A 10,233-nucleotide genomic window follows, 5' to 3' on the forward strand; every position below is an offset into this window, starting at 1 on the left:
CACCAGAAATGAGCCTTGGGGGAAAAGGAAGAGAAGAGAAACTTACCTTGGGTCTCACCATATCAGTAAGGGCTCCTTCCATGCTGCTAGCTGGTTGCTAAGAAATAGAAATGTAGTATTTTTTTAATGTTTATTTTTGAGAGAGAGAGAAAGAAAGACAGAGAGTACAGGCAGGGGAGGGGCAGAGCGAGCGGGAAAGAAGATCTGAAGCGGACTCCATGCTGATAGCAGAGGGCCGGATGCGGGGGGAGATCATGTGTGACCTGAGCCCAAATCAGACGCTTCACCGACCAAGCCACCCAGGCGCCCCTAGAAATGGTAGTATTTTTTTTTTTTATTTTTTTTTTCAACGTTTATTTATTTTTGGGACAGAGAGAGACAGAGCATGAACGGGGGAGGGGCAGAGAGAGAGGGAGACACAGAATCGGAAACAGGCTCCAGGCTCTGAGCCATCAGCCCAGAGCCTGACGCGGGGCTCGAACTCACGGACCGCGAGATCGTGACCTGGCTGAAGTCGGACGCTTAACCGACTGCGCCACCCAGGCGCCCCTAGAAATGGTAGTATTTTAAGAATGAGCTATTGCTTAATGCTCAGACCCTGGCTAATTATGTGATTCTGACGGCCCCTCAGCACAGGGCAAGGAAGAGGAAGTTTGCAAAATCAGTCTGAAAAGTTGTTAGAGATTGTTTTCAGAAATCCAGGGCTTTCTGTTTTCTTCTTTCCAGATCTATACAGGGGCCGGCTGACCAGGCCAGGGAGTGGGCAGCGGGCTGTCCAGGGCCTCCTGAGTAGGTGAAATGTCATCTGCGGTGGCTAGTTGGGGCTCTGACGAATCCTGGGATTCTGTTAGCCACATCCCAGTTAATACATTCCTTTGCATACATTTTTTTTTTTTAATATATATAAGGACACTTAAAATAGCCTATCAATCCATGTTCTGGAATTCCTTATTTATCCTAATAATTACTGACCCTCCCCACTCTGCCCTTCCACCTGCCCCCCCCTTCCCACCTTGGTGGCACAAAGGTGGCTTTCCATGACCAGCCGTCAAGGAAGTACCGAAGAGAACATCACTCCCCATGATTCTGCTCGCACATAGCTGTGCTGCAGCAAACGCGGGGTGGTATTTTTTTTTTTATTCTTTTTTTTATTATATTATTTATTTAGAGAGAGAGAGAAAGAGAATGCAAGCAGGGGAGAGGGGGCAGAGGGGGAGACAGAGAATCTTAAGCAGGCTCCACGCTTAGCACGGAGCCTGACATGGGGCTCAATCCACGACCCTGGGGTCATGATCTGAGCCAAAATCAAGAGTTGGATGCTCAACCGACTGAGCCACCCAGGCGCCCCTCTAGGGGTGGTATTAAAGGCACAGCAGGAGAGCGGGGACAGAGCGAAGAGCGCGGCATTGCCTCCATGGCCGTGAAACCAGCCGGGCCCCCGCAGGCAGAGACCCTGCGTGACGCCCACCTTTGATGCTTCTACGCCAAAGGGGTTTGGGGGTGGTTTCAGATCTTTCACTTCCTTATAAAGCCCTCGGCTGTACACGGTCACTGTGATGCATGAGTAACTCAGTTGCTTCTGCAAGTTTGTCCGCGGTGCCATTTGTCGAGTGAATGAATGAGCACGTAGGGAATACGTTACACTGGCTGTGAATCTGAGTGATGAGCTTGGCGATGGTGTGAACGCTGCTCCAGGGGGACCGGGTTCCGAGCTCAGCAGGGCCCTTGACGTCCTTGTCCCTCATTCCCATGCACCTCGCGCCTCCATATCACACTAGAGCGTCCTCCTTATGGCGTTGATGGTTATTTCTGAGCATGTCTTGGCCCACCGTTTTACTGTAAGCCTTCTAACCGCAGAGTGCTCTGTACCCGTTTGTGGCTCAAATACACGTTGAATGAATACACAAGTGTGGTTCCTCATTCCGAGCTACACTACTTGTGGGTGGATGTGACCGGCTTCAGCCACGAGAATGAGAACTGGATTCCCAAGGTCCTGTGGATCATTCCCTGGAGCCCTGAAGAGTGGGGGATGGGGGGGGACCACTGGGGAATGAGCAGGGAAGTGCCCCTTCCACCGTGAAATCCAGTGTTAACGCTCTTGGGCTCTTGGGACCCTATCCCCCCCCCCCCCCACTCGTCCCCTTGCTCCCACCCACCTTCCTGCGAGCTTAAGTGGATGGAGTCTGAAACCGCTCACTGCGCCTCTCCCTGCAGAAAAGTCGCGGCCCCACCTGGGAGCCATAATGTCCCGTGCCTGCCCTTTATCGGCCTTTCTCCCTCCACCTCGTGTCCCTCTCCACGTTGTCCCCGCCTCTGCTGCTGGCAGCTTTATTTCTCCTCTCGTGGAAACGGCGTTCATTTAGCTCAAACCAGTGAACGATATCAAGCACCCACCATGAACTCAGCACCGGAAGGAGGCTTGCGGGAGGAGGGCAGAGGAGCAGCCTCCTTTAATACATAATAAAATTTAGTATATGCCGGGCCCAGCTGCCAGGACCACACCGGACACACCGCCAACGGCCAGCTCTGGGGACAGCCTCCAATGTGTACAGGCCCCTGGGATCCCTCGCCCTCACCTGGAAAGGGTTAGAAGTGGTTTTGAAACAGGCAGAACTAATCGATGGTGTCAGCGGCCCGGCTGGTGGTGACCGAGGTGGGGAGGTGGGGCCTTTGGGAGGTTGGTGACGCTCTGTGGCCATCACAGGTGTGCTTATGTTGTGAAAATTCATCAGGTTTTACTCCCAGGATCCGTGTACTTTTCGATATGTGCGCGGCACTTGATTTCGAAGTTTACTTAAAAAAACAAGAAGAAGAAGAATTGGAACCCACGGGGCCCCGAAGAGCTTCTGGAAGTAGGGCCACGTGCTGGCAGGTGCAGTGCTGCCCGTTCCCAGAAGGTGGCAGCATCGAGCCACCTGATAACCTGCAGAGGCCAGAGCAGGATTCCTGGGTTCTCACCCCCCCACCCTCTGGCCCCCTCTGGAGGCTAAAAGCTCTGTGGATTTTCACCATACTGCTCAGCTTTGTCTTTGGGATCCAGATTATTCCCTCCCTCCTTCCACCCTGATTTTTAATTTCCCCTAAGAGCTACCAAAGCCGTTGCACTCAGAGTGGGAAAGGAAAGGAAAAATCTCAAAAACTTGTGCAGACAGTAACAGAAATTCATCCCACTGGCACCAGGCACAGAGGAGAGAAAGCAACGGTCTGTTTGTTTTTGTTTTGTTTCTGTTTCCTGTGAGGCTGCAGCATGAAAAATTAATCTGAGGAAGGTTCCAGCCTAAGAGGTGACCCGGTGCACCCTGAGTGCAGGCACAGATCGGCCCCGTTGACCCCACCGATGCTCCGCGAAGCTTGGCGGGGGCAGCCCTTCCTTGGGGAATACTGGCTCCGTGTGCCTGGTGCTTTCGAATGTGTTTGTGTCCAGTCTGTTTCTTGACCTGCCCGATAAAAAGTGGCCATATGACTTGATTTTGTTTTAAAACTGTTGCCGCGGAGCGAATGGGATGGGGTTAAAATCCTGGAATCGGATGGAAGGCAAAGATGCCTTCAAGAGCCAGCAACAGCAGCCACCCGCGTCTTCCACCTGCGTCCCACCGTCCTTTTGTCTGAATGTGCATATTTATGCGTTCATTCACCCGTCCACGTTTTCACCACGTCTCCTTTTGTTGTTGTTGTTGTTGTTGTTGTTTTGAGCTTGCCTGTTGGGCACAGCACTCAGTGCGGGGGACAGAGGGAAGACCAAGGGAGCAAAAGTCCTTACCGTGATGGGCACAGGGCCGGATGTGGACTGGTCTTTACGTTGTAATCACGGCACAGCCCGGACACGCTTCTCACGTGGTGTGTCCCAGACGCCGCGGGATACAAACGAGGGCCTGGGGACGTGTGCAGGGGACAGAAGCGGCCACCCAGAAAACGGAATGCCTGAGTTCAGAGGTGCAGGGCGAGTCCCGGTTTCCCCGGGAACGCAGGCTGAGACAGCATTCCTGCCAGGGGGCACCTGATCCTGGGGAGTGTGACCCGTTCTGGGGACAGCCAAGTGTGCGCGTGACCTCTGCGAGGAACAAGCAAGTGGGTTTAAAGTGTCAGAGACACCAGGCAGGTAAACAGGGCTGATGGCAGAGGAAACCCCGCGCTCAGTCTGTGGGGTGCGGTTCTCTGAGCTTCCTGAGGAGAATGCAGACGTGGGTCCTTGGGCATCAGAACCCCGGCCTGCTCTAGATAAAGCCTGCGTAGCCCGAGGACACAGGTCCCTGTGGCGTTTGTGCAGGTGTTCCGGGAAGCCGCAGACACTACTGCTCTCCCTTCAAGGCGCTTAGTTATTCAAATGCGGTGTAAGATCCAAGGGCATTTGATTGTTAAATAATTTGTCCTGTTTTTCTGTACAAAAGACTCCTGTTTCCTAGGAGTCTTGATGGGACGTGAACTGTGGCACCAAAGGATGCCCTTCTGCCAATGTGACTTTGCCGGTGGAATGTCATGAGCGTGGTGGGAGGAAGGCAGCCTTCTGAGTCGAATGGGTCTATTATGAAGATGGGTTTTAGAGGCTGGACAATGATATGATGACTTCTGTGCACATGTGGGGTTTGTTCCAGATTCACATGGGAGCATGCCGGATGGCCCCTGTGACGCTCAATAATAACACTGAATAATTTGCACAATTGTGTAACATTCGACTTGAATGTTATGCATAGTGGGTCTTTTCCACCGTGGAAAAAAACCTCAGGGAGCCCGGGTGGCTCGGTTGGTTGAGCGTCCGGCTGTTGATTCCGGGTCCGATCTCACCATTGTGCAATCGAGGCCCGCGTTGGGCAAAAAAAAAAGGATAAGAAAATCCCTCACCACCACCACCCCCACCCTCGCGTATGCCTGCGTGTATACACGATATACACTCCTAAGATTTTAAAATATGAAGGCTGAGAATCCCTTTTTCCGAACCGGCCCTCATCTCTTTTCCGGTCGGTCTATCCCATGCTACCCCCTGAATCCCCTGGCACGTTTCCCCTAAACCGCACCTGTCCGCACAGCCGTTGGACAAGCGCCACACAGATACAAACCAGGGGCCCGCCCAGCAGCCTTACTCAGCATCACGGGTCACCGAAGTCCCACGGCCTTGTGTGAGAAACAAGGGTCCTGTTAAGTTGGCCGAGCCAGCTCCTGCCTACGACACCAGAACAACACTTGTAGTCTGCTGGGCCTCTGAGGTCGTGTGGTTGTTTTGAACTTCTAAATAGCAGCCGCCTCGCGTCAGTGACCTTGAAGCAGCAACGGGTTTGTCTGTTGAAAGGTGCATCGTGCTGCTGGCGATGCTTGGGAAGAACGGGGCTCCCGCCAAACGTTCCTACCTCTCAACAGATACGAAACGCGCACGCGTTAACCAGCACATGTCTCCGCAAACCATTCTTGGAGTTTGGAATAGCTCTCGCTCTCGTGCTTTACAACGGAATCAGGTGGATTCTTCAGAATAAACCGTTTCAAATCGGAAATCATGTCATTTCCCCGTCATTTCAGTATAAGGGTCAGCCTCTCCTTGTCCCCTTCCGAGAAAAAGTTTATATTGCAGGATTCATCCAGTGAAAGTGACTGAAACCATTTTTTAGAAAACGGGCACTATAAACAAATTATAACCCATGGGCACCGCAGACTACTAGAGAGCCGTTTAAAACCGAGATAGGTCTGGGGGTGCCTGCGTGGCTCAGTCGGTTGAGTTCCTGACTTCGGCCCAAGTCATGATCTCACGGTTTGGGAGTTTGAGCCCTGCATTGGGCTTGCTGCTGTTAGAGCCTGCTTCGGATCCTCTGTCCCTCTCTCTCTCTCTGCCCCTCCCCTGCTCGCTCACACATGCCTCTTTTTCTCTCTCTCTCTCTCTCTCTCTCTCTCAAAAATAAACATTAAAAAAACTGAGCCTTGGGGCGCCTGGGTGGTGCAGTCGGTTAAGCGTCCGACTTCAGCCAGGTCACGATCTCGCGGTCCGTGAGTTCGAGCCCCGCGTCGGGCTCTGGGCTGATGGCTCGGAGCCTGGAGCCTGTTTCCGATTCTGTGTCTCCCTCTCTCTCTGCCCCTCCCCCGTTCATGTTCTGTCTCTCTGTCCTAAAAATAAATAAACGTTGAAAAAAAACTGAGCCTCTTTCCATAATTTGACTATTGATGAAAGCTCTGCTGTAAACATTGGGGTACGTGTACCCTAATGAATCTGCACTCCTGCATCCTTTGAATAAATTCCTAGTAGCGCTACTGCTGGGTCGTAGCAGGTTCTATTTTTAATTTGTTGAGGAACCTCCAGACTGTTTTCCAGGGCGTTGATGGGGGTAGGGGGTGGTGAGATAGGTGATGGGCATCGAGGAGGGCACTTGTTGGGATGAGCGCTGGGTGTTGTATGTAAGCGATGAATCATGGGAATCTACCCCCCAAAACCTAGAGCACGCTGTATATACACTGTATGTTAGCCAACTTGACAATAAATTATATAAATAATAATAATAATAATAAAACAAAAAAAAAGTGAAAACAATTGCAAAAGGAAAAAAAACTGAGATAGGTCTATATGGACTGTTGTGGAAAATCCATTCATATAGTTAAATGAAATACCAGAGTCATATATGTGAATTATGATCTATTTAAATCTGCCAAAATTATACAAAACTATATATATGTATATACACACATAGGCATTCAGAAAAGTTTCCAGACGTTTCCAGGTGTATTTACCATGCTATTAATAACAACCACCTCCTCAGAGGGGGGTAGGCCTAAAAAGAGGAGGTTCATGTTTGAGTTTGAACAGAAAGTCTATATGCGTGGTTAATCTGTAGGAGTCAGTGTTTGTTTTTTTTTAAGAATGCAAGCGGTCACTGTGTACAAGGTTGATGGAAAAGCAGCCTGCTTTAGCAGAGCCCCGACTTAAACCTCCCTGTGTCCTCTCGAGCCCCTCCTGACGCTGGACTCGGCCTGTAGCTGACATTAGTGTGGTTCTTTAAAATTTCCAAGTATCGGGGTACCTGGGTGGCTCAGTCAGCTAAGTGTCGGTCTTCGGCTCAGGTCATGATCTCACGGTTCGTGAATTCGAGCTCCGTATCAGGCCCCTCTGCTGTCAGCGCGGAGCCTGCTTTGGATCTTCTGTTCTCGTCTCTCTCTGCCCCTCCCCTGCTTGCGTACTCTCTCTGTCTCTCTCAGAATAAATAAATAAACTTAAAAAAAAAAAAAAAAAGCCAGGGGAGGGGGTAGAGCCCCTGGGTGGCTCAGTCGGCTGAGCGTCTGACTTCAGCTCAGGTCATGATCTCACAGCTCATGGGTTCGAGCCTCGTGTCGGGCTGTGTGCTGACAGCTCAGAGCCTTTTGGACTCTGTCTTCCTCTCTCTCTGCCCCTCCCCTGCTTGTGCTCTCTCTTTCTCTTTCTCTCTCTCAAATACAAATATACATTAAAAAAATTTTTTAAAAAGAACTGCAGCAAATTTAAAAATAAAATAAAATTTACAAGTATTTTCATGCAATCATTTACTGTAATCTTACCAACAAGCCTTTGACAGATTTTTAGTGTTTCCACTTTTCAGATAAGCAAACTGATGTTAAGAACAAGTAAGGGACTTGCCTTGGCTCATAGAATTCATTGAGGAGGAAAGAGATTCAAATCCAGGCCTTCCGAATCTGAAGCCTAGTGTTCTTTCCACTTCGACAAGTGGAAAGTAGCTAACACCTGCCGATCTGACTTCATGTTCTCAGTCACTTCTTTATAAGGAGCTGTTTGCTCCAGTTGGATTTCCAAGTGGCATTGGCCAGACTACCTGCTTTTATGAAGAGCAGTTGTCTCTATCCAATAGCCGGAAAGGCTTCTATTGCTGTCTTTTGGATGCTTCAAATCCCTACCAATCGATTTCTTTTCCTTTTATCTTTTCTCAGAGAGCCTTTTCATAAGCTGCTGGCCCAAGGCCTTATCAAGGGGCAGACATTCCGCCTGTCGTCTGGACAATATCTACAGAGAGAGGAAGTAGATCTCACAGGTGAGAATGGCCCATCGGTCCCTTCTAGGTACTCGGGGAGAACGAGGCCAGGCCTGAGAGCCATTGACAAAGCAGGTGCTCCCTCGGGCCTCGGTGGGGTGGGAAATCCTGGAGAGGGCCCCGTGGGTCTCAGGTCTCCAGGCCTGCTGTGCCTGGTGGCCAGTGCCCTCTGAAGGCTGGGGCTGGGATGGCCACCTGCTCCTCAGCCCCAGCCCCATCCACAGTCCGTTCGCTTCTGGAAGGGTTTTCATTTGTACACAATAGAGTCAGCCCGGGCATCACCTCATGCCCTTGCTTGTGTTTGACAGTCCGTCTCAGGGACAGAGTCCCCAGGTCCAAGAGACACTCTTCCAAGCCTGGGACCCTCCCAGCGTTTCTCTCTAGGTCGTCTCTAGGCACGTGTCGGAACCCCGGAGCAGCCCCACCCAGCACTTCCCTTGTGGAGCACCTCTCCCCGATCGCTGGACCTCCCTCTTCTTCCAGTGCTCCCGAGGCTTTCCGCTGCCATCCGTGTTTTCACTCTTCCTCAGGGGTAGTTCCTCTTGCCAGATCTTTAGGTGGCACGGTGAGGATGTTGTGTGCACCCAGCATACCCTTGAAATCAATGACATGTTAGGAAATGGGGGGGGGGGGGAGACAGAGAGGCAACTGTGAGAAAACCCCAGACTTCTGGCCATTACTTTTAGAAAACCCAGTGCACAATGGATGAGATCATGTAAACCCAACAACCCCCTAATGGTAGGCAGCCTTCCAAACCAAACACTAGAGAGGTTTAGGTGGAACCCATCAATGGAATTACCTAATTATGCAGTAATTTATCAGGGTTTGGAATGGTCCGTGGGACAGAAAAAAAGCTTGAAAAGAAATTGACAGTATTTCTCCAACAGGGACCAGAGGAGAAAGAAGCCAAATCCAGGGGGCATATAAATTTCAGTTGTTAATGAAGTGCTCTGTGTTACGGGCAGGGCTGCCATTGTACAGCTGTGCAGTCCGTGCACTGCTCAAAGGCACCCAGCCTCGGTGGGGAGCAGGGCCCGAGATGCAGCCTCTTGCCAAACCATATACCTCAGGGCCACATTTGCCAAGAGAGGGCACCTTTTTCTAACTTCTCAACTGTTCTGCCTGGATAGATGCCTCTTTCGTAAGTTGCACAGTAGTGCTGGAAAGAGTAGCTAAGCCCGGAGGAGGCGTGCAGGGTAAAGGGAGCAGTGGTTCCCTGAGCCTCACTGCAGCCGGGATACAGCAACTTCAGTCTCCCTCTGCTCTGATGTCGTGGGGCCAGGCAGTGTTGTGAGCTCCTTTTCCCTTCCCGCGTGGACTTGCCCCCTCGAAAAAACACTTGGGTCAGCGAGGCCAGCCTTCCCTCTCCTTAATGGACGTGCTTCTGCGGAGTTAGCTTTTGGGTACACACATCGGCCCCTTGGGACTTTGGTTGCGGTCAGAGTCTGGGAGTGCTTGTCTAGAAGGAACAGAAACACGCCCAAAGGCAGGTGGACACAGGACGTAGGGATATCACCCGAAGCCAGCTGTAGGGGCTCCAGCCGGGCCTCGCCGCGTGCAGGCAGTCCCCAGGTGCCACCCAGATGCCGGGCCTAGAACTTTCTCTTCTCTCCTTCCCCGCCCCTGTTTGCTCTTCCTCCTCCTCTCTGTTCTTCTGCCCTGTTCTCCCTCCTCCTCCAGGCTGGGCTTCTGTTCCCCCTGACTTCAGGTTACAAGGTGACCTCGGGGCCCCGTGATGCCACGTCCTGCCCCATCTCCTTAGGACGTTATGGTTCCAGCGCCCAACAACATTGAAACGGGAGCTTCTGTCTCTTAGTTGCGGTTCCTGGGAGAGCCCTTAGCCTTCCCAGATGTCCTTCCTTGTACCAGCCCCCGGGGCTCGGCCACACGCTCACCTCATCCAGACCCAGCCATATAAGGCCTTGTCTGGCCCGGTGGTGTGTGGGTGGGGAGGAGACACTCCCGGACAGCAGGCCGCTGGCGGGCACCACAGGGCACACCGCATTCAACAAGAGCCCGGTGAGGTGAGCCCGCGGGTCCCGATGGTGCGAGAGCATGTTTTCGGTGACTGACGTGACCTCTCGGGGCGCTTTGCTGCTCTTGAGACCCACACCGGTGGGCTGCAGGCTTCCAGGGGAGACCCCGAATCCCTGAAGGAGACAGCAGAATGTGCAGGCCTCTGTTTCCCTTCCCTTCCCTTCCCTTCCCTTCCCTTCCCTTCCCTTCCCTTCCCTTCCCT

At 51.9% G+C, this 10,233-nt stretch overlaps 1 protein-coding gene across 8 annotated transcripts in view; it reads left to right on the forward strand.

Annotated features, from left to right (window-relative positions):
* LARS2 (leucyl-tRNA synthetase 2, mitochondrial) overlaps positions 1 to 10,233 on the forward strand; it is a 170,790-nt gene that overhangs the window by 134,104 nt on the left and 26,453 nt on the right. For all 8 annotated transcript variants that reach the window (XR_005781487.1, XR_005781488.1, XM_040445096.1 and 5 more), the window contains exon 15: positions 7,894 to 7,994. Coding sequence is in view for 6 of the 8 variants with exons in the window: in XM_040445096.1 (XP_040301030.1) it covers positions 7,894 to 7,994 (101 nt within the window). In the remaining 2 variants the exon portion in view is untranslated. The remainder of the gene's footprint in view (positions 1 to 7,893; positions 7,995 to 10,233) is intronic.

Source organism: Herpailurus yagouaroundi, unplaced genomic scaffold (genome assembly GCF_014898765.1).
Source record: "Herpailurus yagouaroundi ecotype Mexico unplaced genomic scaffold, PumYag 193, whole genome shotgun sequence".
NCBI classification, from domain to species: domain Eukaryota; kingdom Metazoa; phylum Chordata; class Mammalia; order Carnivora; family Felidae; genus Herpailurus; species Herpailurus yagouaroundi.